Raw genomic sequence first — 23,109 nt, forward strand, 5'->3', positions numbered from 1 at the left:
GAACTCCTTGGGAGCTTAATCGGAGCTTTGTGCTGTGTGGATATTATACCTCGAAAAAACCTAACAATAAGTAATAAGTGGAAGACGTAATATCTTTGTACCTCGCAAAAACACCTAAGTAAGAAGTAGTACGTAATTATCTTTGTATCTCGAAACATCTCAAAAAAACCTAAGCAGTATTAGTATCTTTATTTCCAAAAAATTATATCACAAAATTACGTTATATATCTTTATCAAAAAGGAGTCGCGCTTCAAGTGATCTATTACAAAAAGGTGTTACGTCCTGTGGCTCTACGATTTCCCTTTTTCGCGGATACCTCTTAAAAATTTAGAGTAGCTTTTAAGATTGAAATCAGAACCGAGCATTAACGGTTGTCCATCGGCAAGTGAGTCACGATCTCGCTATTTCCTATATTTTTCCTCCTTATGTTTGCTGAATGAGATCGAAAAATTGAGAGAAAACTTCCAGACGACAAAATTCATTATACAGACAAAGCACATGCAACTACGTTTTATCGGCTTTGTCTGGCCCACTGCTATTAAACATGGCAACATGACGCGCCAAAAGGGGCCTTAATTTCAGACGGAGTTTACTTAGGATCTTTATTGCATCGCGCGACTAGCTCAAAATTGCCCGCGCAATGTTCCGACAAACAAAAACGAGATCTAAAACGTGTGTTAGAAACGGGTAATAAAAAAAAACAAAGAGAGATTGTGTTGTGTGTGGCATCTAGTCAGTTAATCTAGTTATAAGAATAGTATGGTCTCAGACTGTCACAGAGGGCAGCCTATGCAGCGATGCAGCCAGTGTTGCCAACTTGGTGGTTTTACCGCTAGATTTGGTGGTTTTGAAAGATTTGTGGTGGTAGGAATTATCGGTTTAGTGGTTAGCGGGAAATTTAGTTATTTCAAGATGATTTTAGTAGAAAATTTGGTGATTTTAGGTAATTTGGTGTTTTTAGCGTGAATTTTGGTGATTTTAAGATAATGTGGTATTTTTTTCGGGAATTTTGGTATTTAATGTAGTTTGATATTTTAGATAAATTTTATAATTTTATGATAACAGTGTAAGAACCAATCACGTATTCACGTTCGACTGCTACTGAGAATGGTCTGCACTCTGCAGTCAGTTCAGGTGTAGAGAATGGTTGCTACGTCGCTACGTGTGGCTAGTGGCTAGTGCAGAGTGCAGGCTACTCGTCAACGTGTGTGGATACGTGAGACTTGAGAGGGAGAACAGTGTTTGCCGATTGGCTATTTCGAATTGCATTTATCGCGCAATTTCATCGTGGATGCGATCTCGTCGCATATGATAATTTTCTCCTTACATTTCGCCGTTTTTCGCGACACGTTGAACCTGAAACGGACATCGAGCGCGACGTCGAGTCGAAATTCGAAATCCGTTGTATATAAAGTGTCGTGTCGAAATCCGTTGTATATAAAGTGTCGAAAGCATCCATCGATTTGCGTGGCACGGCCCGAGCTCGTGCGGAGAAAAAAAAGGTAAATATTGCAGTGTGGTAGAATTTCTGGGATTATCAGTCTTACGCTCGTTTTTACAGGTTACAAGGAGAACACTGTGTGCCGATTGGCCATTTCCAATTGCATTTATCGTGCAATTTCCATCGTGGATGCGATCTCGTCGCATGTGATAATCAGAATCTCCTTACATTTCGCCGTTTTTCGCGACACGTTGAACCTGAAAGCGTCCATCGATTTGCGTGGCACGGCCCGAGCTCGTGTGGAGAAAAAAAAGGTAAGGAGAAAATTCTTCGTGATTTATTGTAATGGCCAGTCTACAATGAGTCGTTAGTCGTTAGTCAGATGTCGGTAGAGAGTCGAAAAAAGTCATAAACGTGTCATAAGGCGATCGGAAGTCTGTAATCGGCAATAATAAGCGATTGGCCAAATGCCATCTCTTACGATCACCGATTACAGGCCTTCGATTGCTTACAATACGCTATAACTATTTCTTCCGACATCTGACTAACGACTAACGACTAATGACTCATTGTAGACTGGCCATAAACGTAATGAAATTCTGAGGTAATAAGTTGCAGGACTTGTAAAGTAGATCTCTATAAAGGGAAAATTGTTATGTAACAGAACTGATTAAAGAAATTTTGCTGATAAGCAGTTTTAATCATACAGCAGAAATTAACTCCTTTCTGTTTTTGGTATGATTAAAATTTTGCTGCCTTGCTGATGCGGCTTCATTGTTTTTATTGATTTATATGGTCGGAAATTGCGTGAAATCCTGATCGAGGAAAACAAGGTACAGCGTATTGACTCACCTGTGACAGTAACAAGTGACAATAGAGATAGTTACTGTCACAGGTGAGTCAATACGCTGTACTTTGTTTTCCTCGATCAGGATTTCACGCGATTTCCGACCATATAATATACCATATGTGTATATATATATATATATACACATATGAGTCATTTATTTTCCTAAATATCTAAATGTAATTACAATATATTTACAGCGGTATTTACAATGGTATTTACAATATATTAATAATGGTATTTTATAATGTCCCCATGGCAGCGTTTCGGTAAAACCGGGTATAATGTATCGCTTATCATCGTATGGACTTAGAGCTATTTTCGTTTCGGACACGGCGTATACCTCGTGTTTTTTGGATCTTATGCAGGTTTGCTGTCGCGTCATTTCAATTTCGTCGCGCAGACACCGCGTGTAATCGTCAAACGTTATCGACCTGGCTACGACGTTACTCTTAACACCTTTAGCCTTTTTCGTATCTTTCTTACCGTCCACTCGCAAGGCGTATATCTTTGCTCTAAGCCCGACGAATTCGGTCATTATTGCACCGTTATTTTCGTCTTTCATTAAGCCCGGAACTTTTTTATTGACGAGTGGGATACCGTACGTATTATCAATCGCATAATCGCTAGTGTCAAATCTATAATGAATGTGACGCTTCATGATATCATACACATCGTCGCACTCGATGTGATAAATAAGACTGTCAGTATCGGTGTACGTGACTTTACACTAGTCGCGATACAACGGTAACATGTACTCGTGATAAAATTCGTACAAACATGTCTTGGATATATCGAGGATGCACATACCCACATAGATTGGTTTGTCGAACTTCACCTCGAGTTTTCGTATTTCTATTGCTACTAAATTCGTCTTCGAAAAGACGCTTCGGCTATGAAAATTTGGTTTCGCAATCATTGCCTCCGCGCCGTATCTACCCTCCCAATGAGTCACGAGGCGCACGTCAACGTGATTGCGCACATTCTCCATGGTTTTGCCAAACACTGCATTGTTCATCAATTTGTATAAATTTTTTTCAAAATCATTCTTGGCCAATGTCCTAAATTTTGTATTAAGTTCTATATAATCGCGAAGCCATGGAGATTGCGCGAATTTCAGTATACGGTGAATTTTTGATATACGGAGACCGTGACGAGTACACTGCTGCAGGTTGCGATAATGTATTACATAACGTTTCTTATCGTATAATGTTGCGAGGAGCTTGTCCTGCCGCTTGCCGGGTGGTTTATCGCGCGTCGGACAGAACGGTAAGTCAGTGTGCGCGTCGTGAAGATGTTGCGGATACTCCAAGTCGACTTCGAGAATGTAGCCTATCGAGGAATCCAACGCGACATCCATAACATTAAAATCGGTTACGTTGTCGACCCATTTAAAATCTGCGTATGGCAATGGTTGACACATTGCCCAGCCGTATAAGTTATTTACATCAAAATACATGAGGTACGACGATGGTTTCGATGGATCGTACGACTGCATGTACTTGTTGTTGGCCAGGGCGTATCTGTTTGAACATTGACTCAAACCGCCGCGTATACCGCGTTCGATAAACATGACCATGTCAATGTCGGTGAGCAATTCGAAATTGATGTGTGTATGCTTCAACATAGCATCCCACGTAAAACCCGGTAGAGTATAATAATACGCCGGATCGAGTCCATAACTCGCAACGCAACTATCACGAAAATTTTCAAAGATATCGGCCAACAGCAAGACATCGGTCTTGAGATATAAATCGCTGTAATCACCAAGCGTTCGAATGGAGAACCGCTGCCAGACGTCGACGGCGTGCGCGTAATCGCTCTCGGATACGGTGTCACCTGTCAATGAACTGTAAAACGAGTCGCGCGGTGGCAAACACAAGTCCTCCAATTTTTCGGCGCAGTCAATGTACTCATAGGGAAATACGCCTTTTCGTGTCAGCAAATCAAAATTTTCTGCGGATAATTCACAAAATTTGCGTTGCAATATTCGCAGTTTATCCTTGCTGAGATAAGATGCCAATTTGTCGAGACTAGCGGTGAGAAACTTGTACGAATCGATAAATCGCAATTTGACGCACGTTTTCTTATCTTTATCTTCGGTGCTTTGAACGTTTTTTGTAAACAAAATATATTTTTCTTTTGTGATCGGGAGTAAATCTACATGTCCTTCGTATGCTGTTGCTATTTCAGTTATAATAAAATGTGCGTCATAGCCAGATAAATTATGAAACACTATGAGAATGCAATGCGAATCTTTATAATTTAAGTTACAATTCGAATGCGCGGGACCTCTGTATCGACCGGTCAGGTGACAATGGTCGCGTACTCGCACGTCGTCTGGCTCGAACGGTTCTTCGCACACGTGACAGTGCGTTGCGCTGTTAAACTTTTCCCACTTGTCTCGCGTGAAATCTGCCATGTGTATATTAGTGGACAAAATGGTCTTTACGTCGTGAGCTAAACGTCTTTGCTTTTCGGCGAACCACGCGACGCAATCCTTATCGCGACGAAACCGATACATAGATAACGACCCGTCGTACGAGCAACGCACGTAGTACCTTATGCTAAACACGCGATGATGTTGATATGTGTACCTGGACGTTTCCGGATCCGTTTCCATCTTCTCCAGGGTACATTCCAGGTCGGCATATACGACAAACGGAACTCGTTCCTTCCTGTTGATTTTTAAAGGCCAACCACTTGTCGTTATCGCTCGGTAACTTGATCGCGCAGTCATTCATCTCCCGACAGTCGACGGTATGGGCAGCCAATTTCTCGTTGGAGCTGAAGTAGTGCAAACATCTGCAAAAATAAACGCAAATATTATACATTTTTTTATACACAAAATATTCTATATATTATTAAAAGAATTATAGGTACTTACCGATCGCAAAAGTATTTCCGACCATGGTGCTTGTTGATTTGCGAGCTTACGAGGCGGGATAGGTTCTTGATCCATGCAAAATGTCCCACGTTGTCGTCATGCACGTACAAGAGATTTACGTGTCTGTCCATCTTTCGGTCAGTAACACGTATTGGCAAGATAGCAAGTTTCTTGTTTTTTTTCTCGATGCTGTACACGTTGACGGAGATGTTGTTGTGATTTTCAAACCGTTTAATTTGATTCAACGTCATTGAAAACTCAATGTCCGTAAGATCTAGCACCGACGTGTAATGTGGATACGACGATTCCCGTTCTGTATGTCTCTCGGCTGGATACAGAGCAGCCACCACTGACCATGCGAAACATGCATTGTCTCTTGATTGCACGTTTATCACCGCATTCTTCTTTTTAATTTCTTGCGGTATTTCCACAAAACACCCCGCGTGCAATGGATTGTATTTGTTCACGTTTACCATTAAATTGAGTATACGCGACAACGCCCATCCGCTATCACGTTCCTGAAATTCCTCCAGCTTTGCTAAAGTAGGCTCGATGACGTGTCTCTTGTACCACTCATGCAGATCGGACTCACGAAAGAGTTCATAGTTTCTCGTTGCGATACTTTTATTCGCGCGTTTGTCACCCGCAACAAATTCACCATTAAACACTGTGTTAATTTTTACATTGTCATATCGTTGCATGACGTTCCGCACACGATCGAGTACAATGTCTCCCGCATCTTTGAGAAATTGACGAGGATCGATGTGTTTGGAATTTATTATCGCACCTGTCAATATACGAATTTTAAAAGCCGTATCTATCTCGCGCCATCTGAGTCCTATCTCACTCGCACTGTATCCTGCACCCACATGCACGAAACGTTGACGTACCGAGTCTTTCAAACCTTCGAGTCTTGCGATACAAGCGACCAATGACTGTTTGAGGCCGATCGATGACTGATCGATTGATAATCGTGGCCGCTTAATTCGGCTTTGTTATTCTAATGATTCGATAAACTCGTCACATCGTTGCTCCCACGCGGCAAAGTCTTCCCTCGAATTTAACTGGGTGGATTGCTCCAACAACTCTTGCTCCATGTTATTGCACGATCCTCTTGCTAACGCCATTTGTTGCACTCATGACTTCCAGTTCTCGACTATTGAGCGTATCCTCCAGATTCGTCATTTTATATTCTACTAATGATGCATCGTTTGCTTATCGTATCTAATTTCATCTCAGTAGCCGTACATCGGCGCTATTTGCGAAATTTGCAGTTTTGCACGTGTTCGATGAAATCATTGCGAGACACGTACGTTCACGAAAACGCGCCATTGACTTTTGGTGATTTGATCTGTATCAATGCAGCAGCCGTACATCGGCGCTATTTGCAGTTTTGCACGTGTTCGATGAAATCATCGCGAGACATGTCGCGACATGTTGTTCAAAACAATAACGCTCCATTGAATTATGCGAAATTGCAAATTTTGCAGTTTTGCACGTGTTCGATAAAATCATCGCGAGACACGTCGCGACATGTTCTTAAAAACAATAACGCTCCATTGACTTATGCGAAATTGCAAAATTTGCAGTTGTTCGATTTGCACGTGTTCGATGAAATCATTGCGAGACACGTATGCTCTTGAAAAGAAATCATATTTGATGCCCGATGAGGTGATCTCATCACGAATGTTCTTGACAAAGATATCACATTTAATGTATATGTGGATTGTGGTGGTGGTCACCATGCAGCAGCCGTACATTGGCGCTATTTTTGCAAGATTTGCAGTTTTGGGTATGTATAAATGGTCTACGAGGATTCTAGAGCGCAGTCGAGAGTTCGATACGGTTCGAGTAAGTTGCAATAAACAGCCTCCAGATACGATGAACACTCACGGTGCGAACTACTACGTTCCGATTCAAGATGAAACGTGTGAGAAACAGCACAATGAGTAACTACCGCTAATTTTCATATATACTTGTGCAAAAAAACTTTTATATACATATAATTGTATTTTTTCAGTTTTGATAAACCCCGCTACACGCCACGTATTTTGGGAAGGAGATTTGCCTTGACGTCAACAGCGTATAAATTTGTTGAAATCAACGCGGGACCTATGTCCTCTGTGGAAGTAGATATATCAATAAGAGATCTAGGCCGGGGATCTCAGGGGGGGTGGGGGGTGAGGGGCGGGGGGGGGGAAGGCGCCGGGGGGACGACTTGGCGGCGAGGGGTCAGCCGGGGGGGGGAGAACTTGGTGGTGAGGGGTCAGCCGGGGGGGGGGCAACTTGATGGCGAGGGGTCAGCCGGGGGGGGACAACTTGGTGGCGAGGGGTCAGCCGGGGGGGGACGACTTGGTGGCGAGGGGTCAGCCGGGGCGGGGCGGGGGGGGACGACTTGGTGGCGAGGGGGAGCGGGGAGGGGGACGACGACTTGTTGGTGAGGGGGAGCGGGGGGGGGTCGGCGAGCGTGTCGGGACATGTTTATTAAATATTAATATAAACATATCGTATTGACAAGAGGTACCGCCGAGGGGGGGGGGTAGGTGTCCACTTCTACGCCAAAGGTGGTCCGCGGGGGGGGTGTCGTCACTTTATCGGCGCGGGGGTATTACAAAGGCGCCGTTCGGCTGCTGGAATTTTATCGGCGAATATAAACAAAACATGCGAATTAGACACTTGACTCCGCAATGATCTCACCCTTCTAGAACATGCGAGCCGCCATTCGGTTACGGCGTCTCACTACAAAAGCGAGCGTCGATGGCCCGACCACGTAGGTACTCGACCAAAAAATTTTTTGACTTAACCGTCGCGGTCTCTCCTCTTTATTTTTCTGTCTTAGGAAGAGCCGCTTATCGGTGTTTCGCGGCGCCATTCAACTATGTCGTCGCGCGTTACAAAGGCGAAATATCGTATATAGATATACAGTATAATAATGTATATAGATTTCCTCTCTCGCTCGCGTTCTCTGTCGCTCGCGTCTCTTCGTTCGCGTTCTCTCTCGCTCGCGCCCCTTCGCGTCTCTTTTCATTATAATAAATAATTGGGAGAAGGAAAGATAATTTTAGATACAGTGATATGCATTTTAATATATATACATTTATTTCTCATGTAATGCATCATGTACAATATTATCTGCAGCATACGCCAACAGTTCACAATCAATAATTGAATTCTTATCATAAAATTCACGCAAGATTCTAACTGCGTTACATTTATCGGTGATACAATTTTGGCGTAAAATGATTACAAATTGTTTAAATTTTTCACTTACGCCATGAACATTTTGGCACAGTTGAAAATACACATTCTCGACGCAATGTTCTAGTTCGAACAAGAAGAGTACGGTTGACGGTTTCATGTACAAGCTGGTGTCGCACGAGGCCAATTTTACAATATCTGCGTCGCGTATTTTAACGAGTTCGAGATCTCGAAACGCTAGCGATGATGGTCCTGCATGCGATGGTGACCGCACGAGTTGCTGAATATCCGCACGTCTTTCGATGAACGTCACCCACGTTGCATGAGCTCGGATAGTATCGCGACTTGAACTCGATACGTCTGTCTCCAAGCGAGAACAATCAAAAAGTGCTCCCGAAATTTCGCTCGATGGCGGAATCGATAACGCGCCCCACCCCAGGCGTACGCAGCCCCGCGACGCTATTGGGAATGGCTAAACTGCGATACGCTATCTGGTAGCAAAAATAGAACTAAAAAGAGTAGGTCGCCGGCTGCCACATAAATAAATCGATTTAAAAACTATTGGACCGAACTTGTATTAAAACCATATAAAATAGGGGTAAAATTTTCCGGGGAGTGCTACAGAGTGTATAGTTTTTCGTTATCTATTTTCTGGAAACCGATTTTTTTAATTTTTTACTTGTAAGAATTAGAAAAATTTAAAAAATCGGTTTCCAGAAAATCAGTAACAAAAAATTACACATTCTATAACACTTTCTGCAAAAATTCTACCCCTATTTTATATACTTTTGATAAAAATTCGGTCCAATAGTTTTTAAGTTAAAAACGGCCAAACATACACCACCCGTAAAAATTTTATATAATAGTATAAAAGAGTAGGTCGCCGGCTGCCACATAAATAAATCGAATTGCGGCATGAAGGCGTCAAATTGGTAAAATTGCATATTTCACTTATGGGCAGTCTCATTTTAATTACTAAAATCTATATATATATATATATATATATATATATATATATATATATATATATATATATAGGAAGATGTCCTGACTGACTGACAAACTTATCAACGCCCAGCCCAAACCCCTGAATCGAATTTTTATTAAAAGTATATGAAATAGGGGTAGAATTTTCTGGAGAGTGCCACTATGTGTACAGTTTTTTGTTACCAATTTTCTGGAAACCGATTTTTTTAATTTTTCCAATTTTTTAATTAAAAGAATTGGAAAAACCGGTTTTTCCTATTCCATATACTTTTGGTAAAAATTTGGTTCAGGGAATAAGCACATACGTCATATTGTAGAGTGACAAGTGACCTACTCTCTCCGGCCATTTTGCCTTGTGACGTCACGACCGCCAATCCCAATAGCGCGGACCAGTGAGGGGTGATCTCGCAGGCTCGCGGTGGATTCTCGCGCAGGGCCGTTAATCACGGCTTTTCGCAGGGCGCCTAATAGCCCTCTGCTCGCGCGGTGATTTTCCGGGATTCTTCCCGGCAGCGGACGGGACATTATTGCCTCCGAGTTCCTTTTTTTTGGCCCGGGAATGGCGGCCGTCCATCCTGGAATCCGGTCAGTAGTGTGCGGAGGGCAGATGAGCTTATCCTGCCACGGAGCTTATCCTGCCTGGGCCCTACTACTACGAGTCCGCCCGCCGCTGTGTCACGCGCCGCGTACGTCTTCCTGCGCTCCTTCGCTCTCGGCGGCCCGCGAGTTGTCGCTTCGATCCGCTTTCCGTCGTCCAAATTCTCGCCTCTGTCCTTTCTGTCGACTCCGCTTTTAGCGATCCTCTGCATCTTCTCAGGAAACTCCGGGTCTCGGTTCGGTGAAACGCCACGCAATGATACAAAAAATAAAACAAAAAGGGATCAGAAAATATAACGCAATCATAACATGCCCCTGGAGATCTCGCATCGATTCGTTAAACCGTCCTCGGGCGTGAAAAGGTCGCGAAACCCGCGCCCACCGCGCCTTGTGACGGCGGCGGGGCGCTGCAACGATGCAGCGAAACTGCAACGTCACAGTATATATATAAACGAGCTCGTAAAGCGCGCCACAAACCCATGTGACAACTGATACAATAATTTCGCAGAAAATACGTGGACTCGTGAATGGAGGAGCCGAAAACAATGATTTGCTGCTTTAAATAACTTTTCTTTATTCATGCATGTACTATTTCGACATATATATTAGTCATTTATGCCTTTTAATACTCAAAATAACTGCTACATTTCTCAAATTTTTTTTGTTAATAATTTCTGAATAAACAACGAGCGCGGGCTGAAACCTTCTGAAGGTCACTCAGAAGGGTGATCTTGACAACATATTAAAATATCGAGGTCATCCAAGGTGACCCCCTCTATGTACACAATTACCAAAAACTTTGTCCTACGCCGATTATTTAGCGAGATATCGCAATTTAAAGTAATCCCTGTTTTTTTACAATTTTAGCACAATACCACCGGCATTTGCATAACTTGATGTACACCACGGGCATGTTGCTCAGTAAAATTTTGCGTATTATGTATGTTTGTGTATATGGAGTATATGTGTGTACATGTACAGGTTTCTTTTTAGTAAAAAGTGTTGCCATCTCTTCGCCGTATTACCTCGCGCAATTTTGATCTCATATTGATTACATTACATTAAAAAGGTACTGCATCAAATTTGGAATAAAATTTCTCAATTTAATGTAAAAAGAATGCATCAATATAAGATCAAGATTGCGCGAGGTATATACATATTATAATACGGCGAAGAGATGACAACAACACTCCTTACTAAAAGAAACCTCTACATGTACACATACACATGTACACTCCATATACACATACATGTGCAAAATTTTACTAAGCAACATGCCCGTGGTGCACATCAGGTTACGCAAATGCCGGCAGTATCATGCTAAAATCGTAAAAAAAAAATAGGAGTTACTTTAAATTGCGATACCTCGCTAAATAATCAACGTAGGACAAAGTCCTTTTTTTTCATTTGAAAGGGCAAAGTCTGTACTTTGAAATGGTATTAATGATTATGTTCACCGATTTTTTTGTTAGACGGTGGAAGACTGCAAATTTCAACATTTTGAATATCTCAAATACGTCCTTATTCAAAGCTGACTACGCCTTTGAGTATTAACCTGAGTGAAAATTGAACAAAAGCACCTTATAGTAGAGTTTTTCCTGTAAAACCTTTTTTTAAGGTGGTCCTTTCGCGGACTCAGTTAGTCAAGTAACAGTCCGTCATGAGGTAATTGAAAACAAACAGTGACAAACATTACACAACATCCCAATAATTATAATAATATACCATGATTTTACACGCACGATTTAATCGTATTTAATTATTTACTAATTTAAAAAATATCACAATAGTAGTGCGGTTGGACTCGATTTAGGGTTAGGTTAGGTTGTAACCGAACGATACATTATCGGGTCACGAGAGACGCTAATTTATCCTATAAGTCATCGGTCGCCCCACTCAGTTTGCCCTATTTCTACCGAGAAGGTAAGTATCTTTGATATGAACGACGATATGGTTCCTCAATTTGTTTAAATAATTCAATTTTCAGCATCCCGCCACGGGGTCCTCCTCACCATCACCTGTTATCAGGGGCTTGGTATCAACCGCCTCTCGAAGTCGCCTCGGTTCGGAGACTGAGCGACACCCGTTCAGGTAAGTACGCGTTTCCTAATTCCCTTATCCTTTCTAAATTTTAGATTCCCGCCAGGTGGTCTCCATCTGGGCACAGTATATACAGTAGCGCAACTCCTCTGATTTCGTGTTGGCCAAAACGGATTGCGCATGCGCGAAATAAAGCACTATTTCTGTCTCTTTTCTTCTTACTGTCTTTCCTTTTCTAACGGTTTAAAGGCACATTTAAATGCTTAAGGCGTTAAAGTGCTATAGACAGCTATAGAGTGACTTGATAAAAGTCGGAAAAAATTGTGTAAATTGTGTGATTGTAAAGTGTGTGATTGTGAAGAGATTTGTGAAGTGATTGTGAAGTGATTTGTGTATTGGAAGTATAGAAAGGAAAGTTAACCTGTATAAATTTTATACAGGTTTCCTTTTCTTTGAAAGCACTTTGATCTTAGCTTTGTTTCAGATTTTTTGCTACGAGAAGGAATTAGAAAATGGAAAAAACTATTAAAGGCGTTAAAAAAGAAAGTCATTCAGTAACAGGATGTATGAGCACCATAAATGTGGAAAAACGACACTTCTTCCTTTTTCCAAAAGAACATGATAGGTACAATACTATTTTAATAATTGTTTACATCATTATTTCATTATTTGCGTAGTTTAATTAATTATTCTGACATACACAGGTGGTTGGCATGGGTTCAAGCATGCAGAAGATTGGATTTAATACCAAAAGGCCCCGAGTATGCTCACCGCAATTGTCGATTGTGCCATGTACATTTTGAAGAAAATCAGTATAAAATCGTCAAAAGTCGAGCTCGCCTTCATCCAGATGCTGTGCCAACAAGATGTTTAAAGTTTACCAGTAATAAGTAAGTTTTCATTTATATTAGTTTTAATTACTCTTTATTTGGAAAAATCTAGTTTTGATACTTGAAAATATTTTTGATATAGTAATATAAAATAATTAAAAATATATTATTTTACAGCAGTGTACTACAGCTTCTACAGTATCAACAAATGTAGTATTAATGGAAAATGAAAACAATAATATGTAAGCTATTTTTGCATTTATTATAAAAATATTAGAAAAATTAAATTTAAATTAACACATAACTCAAAAAGCTGAAAAAGTTTATGTATTTTATTAGTATTACAATGCGCGAATTATACATATATTTAGTTTTTAATATTAATAAGTTTTTAATATTATTAATGCAATTTTTTTGCGCAATAGCTTAGCATTATCAGTAAAGTTTTTAATAATATATATTCATTATTTGTAAAAATTTATCTACATATATGTTATAAAATAAAATGTAAAAATTTTATCAATATATATTGACCACATACTATTCATTAAAAAATTGAGTTTATTACTACACACACACACAAGGGGCGGCGGTGTGGTCTAGTGGTAGAGCGCCAGACTCGTAATCTGAGGAACCAGGTTCGAGTCCACTAGAGCCATGTAACATGGAAAAAGTTTTTTTCCGAAAAACCGCGCCCCTCCGTGCAAGATGCGGAAAAAACTGGGCTCCGTCTTTCGGAAGAAACGTTAAACCGTTGGTCCAAAGGAGGAAACAGTAAGGTAGTGGATGAATTGGAGGTTAGGGTTGGGTACGTCCCATCAAAACGCCCTTTAAGGCCCCTTGGGGTATATAAAGTAAAATTCTTTATCCTTTTTTTTTTACTACACACACACACACACACACACACACACACACACACACACAAAATGTATAATATATTTAATAAATAATATATTGTAAAATGTGACATATTTTATAAAAATATATAAATGTATATATTTAATCTAAAAAGTGTTATATTAATTTAAAATGTTTACATAATTTTTTTTTTGTGTGTATACTTTTATGCGAGAAAATTATTCTATATATTATATATGTTATATACTTATTTTACATTTATTCCTGACTTATCATATAATATATATATATATATATATATATATATATATATATTTATTTATTTATTTATTTATTTATATATTTATTTATTTATTTATTTATTTATTTATTTATTTATTTATTTATATAACATACTGTTATATTATTAGTATAATATTTCATATATTAGTATTTTATATATCATTATTTTGCATCATTAACGGATTCATCTATTATATATGTAATATTTTTTAATATTTTTTAATTTCTTTCATTTTTTACGCGCGCATTGCATGACATTGTACATTGTTAACAATAATTCTGCATAATTTTTATTGAAACTAACAGACACGGTTGTATCTCGCGTCAACTGCGTTAAATTAACCTCAATATGGACTAAACGAGTAGGAAAGAGAGAGATGACGAAGAGAGAAGTGAGACAGAATACTGCTTTATTTCGCGTATGCGCACTCCATTTTGGCCAACACTAACATCAATGGTGCCGACAGAAAGTTGCGCTACTGTATATACTGTGGCCTTGAGGAATATTCCTCTCTCGGGCTCCCTACCTACGGCAAGTTACCCCCACCATGTGGTCTCGGCCGCTTTCTCCTCGCGGTAATTTTCCGTTCTCCGCGTTAACAATGGTTGTTTACGACTTTCGAATCGCCAAGTGTGCGCCAGATGTTCGCTGCTACGCAGTTACAATATGTGTTGCCTACTCCTGGCTATGCCCTATGTCCGCGGTGGAAATTTCCACTCGGAATACCATGTACTCGACGCCCTGAGACAGACCCCGGGTAGTGGTTTTCCACCTCCCGCAATTATCGACCTACGACGACGCCGACCCGTGCGCACGTCTTCTCCTACGTCACTTTATGCGACCCCGGGTCGACTTCTCGGAAAAGATGTCTATGTCGCGATCGCGACCTCTGCCGTTGACGGCGACCCCCGGGCCCCGCTTCTCCGGTCCCTACTGGCCCGACTTCGGCCTCAGTCCCCGTGGAAGACGTCCGGTTATCGAGTTTCAGCGACATGTCGCCGTATCTCGCGTCCGGGCGGTCGGACTTTGGCGGCGACCTGTTCCTCGGGTGTACCAGGTCTTGCTTAGCGTGACCCGCTGGTCTTTCCCCGCAGATGATGCTCGGTTATCTATCCGGCCTCCTGGTGGCCGTATCGCGTCGCTCTTTGGTCGGTCCTCTACCGTTCGATCTCGCGGTTCGGATTCCGTCGTTACTCTTCCCGCAGTTCATCGGACTCTATTACCCGACTACCCTGTCGCGCTAACTCGTGACCCAGTGGGCGAATCGCGTCGCTCTTTCGTGGGTCACCCCTTTTGTGACTCCGTGGGGCGGACCACGTCGCTATTAATCTCGCGGCGTACGCTGTTCTCTGACCCAAATACCCTGTCGCGCTAACTCGTTACCCAGTGGGCGAAACGCATCGCTCTTTCGTGGGTCGTCCCTTTTGTGACTCCGTGAGGCGAACCGCGTCGCTATTAATCTCGCGGCGCACGCTGTTCTATGACCCAGATACCCTGTCGCGCTAACTTGTGACCCAGTGGGCGAATCGCGTCGCTCTTTCGTGGGTCACCCCTTTTGTGACTCCGTGAGGCGGACCACGTCGCCGTTAGTCTCGCGGCGTCCGCTGTTTCATAACCCAGGTACCCTGTCGCGCTAACTCGTGACCCAGTGGGCGAATCGCGTCGCTCTTTCGTGGGTCACCCCTTTTGTGACTCCGTGAGGCGGACCACGTCGCTGTTGCTCGCGTGATTCCTCCGGATTCGGTGTACCGTGACCACGTTGAAGATTGTGCGTGGCTCGACCGCCGTATCTATTCGCGCGTTACCCCAATCCATGCGCTAGGAAAAGAAAAGTCTAATTCACGGTCGAACCGTGCGTCTGATTGCTGCTAACGAACTAAAATAACTTTGGACCGGGAAAGAATCAAACTTATCCTATTTATTCAGTAATATAATGAGCCGCTGCTCGGCGACCGCTGTCGCTATCTTATTCCTAAACGCATTACTTATTACTACTAGCGCCGGACGGGTCGAAAACTTAAAATAAACATTACTACGCGCATCTAAATGGGTAAACAAAAGAATATCGTGGGGCCAGGGCTCCCTATCGCGACCCGTCCTCGGAACGCTTTGGAGGGCTGGCCTTAGGCCGGGCATCTTGCCGTTCCTCCTCGGAGTCCTCCGCCGAAGACACACTCCGGGCGTCCTCATCGTCGGGCCCGTCCTGTGCAGCGGATTGCGGCATTGCCGTCACCACGACCGTCTCCATGACGGTTGTCCGGGTGAGCTGCATCCTGAACGCACAACCGAATGCCTCGGCTGCACGCCGTATGGCCTCCATTTCTGGCGACGGGCTCCATTGCTCGGTGTTCGCCGCCGCCTGCACCGCTTGGTGCGTAGTTACGCTCCGCGAGGTGCTTGGGACTATGTCCCACGTGCGGGCCGCCTCGGTGGGTCGAGGCTGCGGCACAGTATATACAGTAGCGCAACTCTCCTGATTTCTTGTTGTCTAAAATGGAGTGCGCATGCGCGAAATAAGTAAGCGCCCACTAACACCATCTGAATGTCGTTCTCTGAACTTCTTTCTCAATTGCTCTTCCTTTCTCCGTTCTGCTCTGCTCCCTCTCAGAATTTAAATGGTCAGTTCAGTAAATGCCTATCTGTATTGGAACAGAAATTTGGAGAGAATTAGCTCAATTACCCACTGAATGCTATTGAGAGCTGTTAGAAGTGTTTGAAAAACTCTGAATAACTACGTTTATTTGTGATGAAAGTGAAAAGAGTTTAGGAGTATAAAGTGGTTACAAACCTCAGAAGGTAGGATAATTATTCATAATCATTGTACTTAAAATCAGTCATGCTTAAATTAAGAATATCGTTTATCTATTTATCTTGTGAAACTAACTCTGTGATACTCTAATATCTAGAAAAAATTTCTGCTTGATTCTACGTTGTCTACGAACGGTTACATTTCTGAAATACTTATTAAAATGCAAATTTCTGGCTGAAACAGACGTTAGATAATTCAGATATCGACTTCACAAAAGATAGTGGTGTCGATTTTGAAATGTCCAGCATGCATTCCACAATACAATACAATTTGTAAGTTATCATATAACAGCGTTTCATGATTTAACTCAGAATTTATATTAAAAGTAATGATTTTTTTGTTTTGTAGGGAAGGCTCATGGTTGAAACTATAATACTTCCACCGTTTGAATTTTTAGTAAATTGCGGAAAGATAACATATTCTCTCAGCAACATATTTATCTAAAAAGATACAAGTACGTATTATACCATCTTACTTACAAAAAATTAATACGTCATTTAATATTAATGTGGCATATTATTAAATATTTTATTTTAATTAATATATTGTTGCGGAATTTATAGATATCTTGTTTCGATATAACAATAACAGCTAGTGCTCGGCGATGCACAAAATCTAAACGCAATACTGAGCGAGAAGGATTTCAAAATTTATATGATAGAAACAAAGCATGGAGATCCACATCCAGACACGGGTATTCCACCTTCTTTTGCGACAATAAAATCTGAAATGATTCTAGGCAAAAACCGCCAGTTTTTCATTGAAATGGGACGACCGACGAAAGTACATTTCTCTTTATCCCGGCTCAATCAACTTTATAACATACGGAATAAGGTAACTCAACAAAGAATGTATAACATATTCGTATATATTTTCAACAGTTCTAAATTATATCAATGTTCTAGGTATTATCGTGTTTTATTGATGACGACGTGCAAGTACCTACAGAGAAGAATGAAACTACGGATATGGATTCGCAAAATATAGCAGTGCCGACGAAATCGAGGAAATTCAGTGTACCTGATTTACATTTAAATACAAGACAGGTTGTATTATCCTTGAAGACTGACACCGGAGCAGAAATTATTACCAGTTTAGCATCGTTAAACGGAAACCTATCGACACTAGCTTCTAAGACTAGACAGAATATATTCAAATCTATCCATAGATTCTTTCATTGTATCTGCTATCTTAAATAAGAATATCAAAGTGCTATTAAATCCATGGTGTTGCAATTTCGTATGTGAATTTGTGTATGTGGACTTTTGCTTACTCGGATCAGAACGGCTCTTAGGAGAAATTTTATAAATTTATAAACGCAATGCTCAATCCGGCGTATGGGAATCATCGAGATAATATATAATACATATGTCAATTATTCTATCCAGACACATTTTATATAAGCCATTTACTGCCAATTGATTGATGCATATCTATCGAAGTACATATAGACTCTCATTCGATGAAGCATTAACGGAACGCGCGGAAGCGCGTCCGAATTCCGAAATACAACGATCGTCGCTGCTTCTGCGAAGTAACAATATGGTTGTAGAATTTCGAATCGTTACTCGACCACTCTTTCGGGACACTTTTATATTTTTATAATATATCATATTAGGTATATACATTGATTATTTTGCATATAAAATTTTATTTTGCATGTCTGTATGTACGATAAATATGTCGCTTTATATTATACGAATTGTTTGTTATAACAATTAATGATACAATATTTCAAATCTGTATACCAATTTAGTAATATAATCATTAATTGATATAGGAGTCATCTATTTTATATTTTCCTATATTTATATTCCTAATATTTCAGTGTTTATATAATCCTAATATTCTGTCTGTAACATCGGATAAGAAAGAATCCTTCATAATCTATCCGAAAACAGTTTCTGCATCAAAAAGAACATAAAATGGATTAGTATATACATTTCTTATCCTTCAGATACAAAGGAATTATTTTTCTATTCTATAAGAAATCGCAATGCATTCGAAATAGCGCTTAGATAGAGCTTTATTAGAATACTACCTAAACATAATTTCGAATATATTACGAATTTTTATGGAATAGAAAAGTGATTTTTTTTGTATCTGAAGAAGAACTCAGAATTGGTGACATGGAAAAGAATTTCTTTTAAACTCTTAAGAGTTGTTTTGGGACAAAAATGATATACGGAAAAAGTACTTTAAAAATTTTTTAAATCAAGAATTTAAAAAGAATTCTTTTTCAATTCTCCGTGCTATCCGGAAACATATCGTCATATTAAAATTAAAATTTCATTTATTGCATTTTAAATTAAGCATTAATATAGCGTATCTTATTTTTATTTTGGATGCATAATTAAAAATTATTCGTTTATTTCATTTAATCTAATAAAATTATAATTATAATTGTTTTCTTATAAGTATAATGTATAAAATATTATATTTTGCTTTTTGGTTGTTCAATATATGTTATATAACATTATATTTTCTAATAATTTACCTCAATACATTTATATTATTCAATCTGCAATCACATTTATATATAATTTTATTTGTTCTCATTTTTGAATTTTTTTCCTTATTTTTAATAGATACATAATAAATATTTTTCTTCATCATTTTTATTAAATTTTCAGATTAATTTCATGTAAAAGTGGAGTGAGAGCGGAGTAAGGAAGAGCAATTGAGAAAGAAGTTCAGAGAAAGACGTTGGGCGCGTAAAACCGCTCAATAGCACGTGATTGGCTCTTATACTTTTAGATCCAACGAATCAGCGTAGCGTGTCGATAAGACGACACAATTAGTTGTGTCTGCCTGAACGTGGCCGTTCAGTTGGTGCTAGTGGGCGCTTACTTATTTCGCGCATGCGCACTCCATTTTGGACAACACTAACATCAAAGGCGCCGACAGAGAGTTGCGCTAACTGTGGCTGCGGGCTGCGGCGTCGATGAACGCGCCGTTCGCCGCAATTGCTCCCGCGAGTGTTACCAGATTGGGGTTTTTTTTCCCCAAAGTGGGGAATTTTTACGTTAATGGAGAAATTTTGGGGAACAAAAATTGATGGGGAAAAATTTGGGGAACATCTTAAACATGGGGATTTTTTTGGGGAAAAACCATGATATTATGGTTACGTTCGGAAATTTTCTTCTAGTTGATAACGAGCGAGTACTGAGTGAGAGAGACAGAGAGCAGAGCGTACGTTGGCAGTGGCCAATAAGAGAGCGTAATGGCGAGAGCCAATGAGCGAGCGAGCGTGATGGTGTGAGTGAGAGCGAGAGAGAGGAGTTGCGAGGGTGGGCAGTGAGACACGGGAGCTCGAGCGAGACGGTTGAGCGTAGGGCTGAGGCCAAGATACCGAGCGTAAGCGTACGATAGCGAGAACCCCCTGTGTAATTGAACAGATTATTAAAGCCTATTATTAAACTACCCGAGAGTATCTTATTCCACGAGCCGCGGCGACATCCTGAGCACTGAGAGTGAAGAGATCGTGTCTGGGCGAATCGACCAACGAGCCCGTTTGGACAGACAGAGATTATCGAGAGAATATCGTTATCATTCAGAAGTGGGATATTCTCGGGAAAAACTGGTGTTGAGATTAGCAGAGATGTCTTCGGATTCCGAACAGGACGACCCCTTGGACAATACGATACGACAAATACATCCCGATGCTAGAAGATCGCCACGAGACCAAGATGGCGACGATGAACGTGGAAAAGCGCGGGAAGACCGCAGTGTTGGCGGGAACTTTCCGGAAACGGCGGGAGGAAGTGCGCGACGATCGTACACGAGCGAAGCGTCCGGCGAGTATGAGGACCTGATATCGGTAGACGAGACCGGCAATATCGACGGAGCGATGGGTGCAGCGGTGTTACCAACGAATATACCGACACGTTCGACATTGGATGATGTGCTGCGTGCGGCGGGGCGTGAAGGAGAGTCTACTGAGGCCTTGTTGATCAGGTTATTAACGCGCACACTTTTAAATGAACAAGCGCGAAATGAAGCGCCGCGAAATGAAGTGCCGCGAAATGAAGTGCCGCGTAACCAAGTACCGCTATATCATGTGATACCTGACTTAAGCAAAAACATTGAGAATTTCACGGGCGATGGTAAAGGTATACGACCGATAAACTGGTTAAACAATATCGAAAGCATGCAGAAGATTCATCAGTGGCCGGAGAATTTCGCGTTAGAGACGGCACGCATGCATCTACGAGGCGGTGCACGCGATTGGTATCGCGCACGCGCATCAACGTTAGTGAGTTGGGAAGCTTTTAAGATAGCGTTCAAGAATACGTTCGTGGTGCCCGAAAGTACATCGGATCGATGGCAGAAAATGATAGACAGAGTGCAACAAAAGGACGAGTCGTTAAGTGCGTATTTTCATGCCAAAACAAAGCTGTGCATGGACTTGAAGCTCGATTTCCGCGATATTAAGGAACAAGTGCTTGATGGGCTGTGGTCGAAGGAGTTGTGTATATCCTTGATGGCGCGTAACCATCATTCGTTGGACGACCTGTTGCATGACATTATGGCAAACGAGCGAGTGTTAACACAACGTGCTACGAGATTGCGGTCCAAAAAGGATCAAGTGAAACCAAAGAGCCAGGGACAACCCTCTGTGACGTCAGCGAGCACGAGCAAGGACAGCAAACCCAAGGATACCGCTAATCCAGATAAACGTCCACCTGTAACCAACGAAGAGGGTCAGCCGAAGTGCTACAATTGTAAAGTCTTTGGACACATTGCACGTGATTGCCCAGAAGAGCCGCGCGAGTTGTTGTGTAAATTGTGCAAGAAGAAGGGTCACACACAACGTCACTGTCCAGATGCGAAACCGACGACTAAGGCGGAAGTGAACATAATTGATGAGAAGAACACGAACACGATTAGTAAATATGTGAAATTAGTGCGACTTAACGGACGACAAGTGAAGGCATTGATCGATCCCGGTAGTTCGGACTGTACTGTCAAAGCAACGCTAGTGTTAAGCGAAGGATTCGAGGTAATACCAACACGATCCGAGTTGAAGGGTTTCGGACCAGCGCATTTTGTAGTAACATCTCCGGGTATTGTGAAAGCCGAGATAGACGTGGACGGCGTGATTGTACCAGACATATTAGTGCGAATAGTGCCTGACGATACGCAGAGTTTCGACGCGATAATCGGTCGATCATTTACGGAACAACCATATGTCGAATACCGTAAAAGCGGAGACGAACTGATTTTCTCCAAGCGGGAAGATTCGTATTTATCTGTTGTAGAGCCGAGTGAGACTGCGGAGGAAGTGTCGATCGTCACAGCGCAAACTGATGTCAGTGTGCCACCAACATCCGTCCAGATCATTGACACGGTGTCGGTCAACGATCATTATGAAGTTGCCGTGCTGAACATGGAAGCCGAGCAGCTGACTGTGAGACACGGGAGCTCGAGCGAGACGGTTGAGCGTAGGGCTGAGGCCAAGATACCGAGCGTAAGCGTACGATAGCGAGAACCCCCTGTGTAATTGAACAGATTATTAAAGCCTATTATTAAACTACCCGAGAGTATCTTATTCCACGAGCCGCGGCGACATCCTGAGCACTGAGAGTGAAGAGATCGTGTCTGGGCGAATCGACCAACGAGCCCGTTTGGACAGACAGAGATTATCGAGAGAATATCGTTATCATAGTATTGAAAATCTATAGTTTATTGGTCTGTTTTCTGTAGCTGCACTGCTGAACTAGTGCACACTGGTGCAATAAGTTAGAATGGGGCAGGTATATTTTGTTTTACTTTTAACTCACTGCACCAGTGTGCACTAGTTCAGCAGTGCAGCTACAGAAAACAGACCATATGTCATCGTATACTATAGATTTTAATACCGGAAATGAATCGTTTTGGCGCTTACAGTGCTTGTAAGCGCATCTTTGTTTAATATTTAATAAACAAGGATAAAATGATGCTGGGTTTGTTCTTTATTATTGCACTACTGTACCAGTGCAGCGATAAAGAACAGGCTTACACTGCTGTGAGCGCCAAAACAAACGCAATCTTTGAAGGTGCTTTCACGGTTACGACGGTTACGATTTTAAATGAGACATATATATTTTCATTTGTTTTATTCTGTTAGCAAGGTTAGAATAAAAATAGTAAATAAGCAGTTTATGTGACTTATATGTTAAGATTAATGTATATAGTTGAGATTAATTTATACAAAGGAAATAAGCTAGTATGTCTAAAGAAAAAAGGACATATAGAAAAGCCTGGGAATTAATTCCACAGTTTTCTGGTAAGTTTATTACTTTTAATTATTAATGCCTCTTCTCGATATCAGCATCAGCAATGCATATAA

At 41.3% G+C, this 23,109-nt stretch overlaps 2 protein-coding genes and 2 pseudogenes across 3 annotated transcripts in view; 2 read left to right on the forward strand and 2 right to left on the reverse strand.

The window, feature by feature from the left end:
- Positions 1–23,109, reverse strand: part of LOC143907127 (uncharacterized) — a 225,763-nt pseudogene that overhangs the window by 195,690 nt on the left and 6,964 nt on the right. The window lies entirely within an intron of this gene.
- On the reverse strand, positions 5,173–6,427 carry LOC143907400 (uncharacterized; annotated as a pseudogene).
- On the forward strand, positions 10,459–13,695 carry LOC143907049 (52 kDa repressor of the inhibitor of the protein kinase-like). The gene is made up of 3 exons (XM_077423546.1): positions 10,459–12,623; positions 12,703–12,888; positions 13,006–13,695. The coding sequence occupies exons 1-3, from the start codon at positions 12,511–12,513 to the stop codon at positions 13,040–13,042; spliced, it is 336 nt and encodes a 111-aa protein (XP_077279672.1). The 5' UTR covers positions 10,459–12,510; the 3' UTR covers positions 13,043–13,695.
- LOC143907117 (uncharacterized) lies at positions 14,689–22,314 on the forward strand. Its single transcript, XM_077423653.1, has 2 exons — positions 14,689–14,698; positions 19,927–22,314. Exon 2 carries the CDS (start codon positions 20,380–20,382, stop codon positions 22,261–22,263), a length of 1,884 nt encoding a protein of 627 aa, XP_077279779.1. The 5' UTR covers positions 14,689–14,698; positions 19,927–20,379; the 3' UTR covers positions 22,264–22,314.

The sequence above is a fragment of the Temnothorax americanus genome, unplaced genomic scaffold (assembly GCF_048541705.1).
Source record: "Temnothorax americanus isolate GAGA-0224 unplaced genomic scaffold, ASM4854170v1 Scaffold8, whole genome shotgun sequence".
Lineage (NCBI taxonomy): Eukaryota > Metazoa > Arthropoda > Insecta > Hymenoptera > Formicidae > Temnothorax > Temnothorax americanus.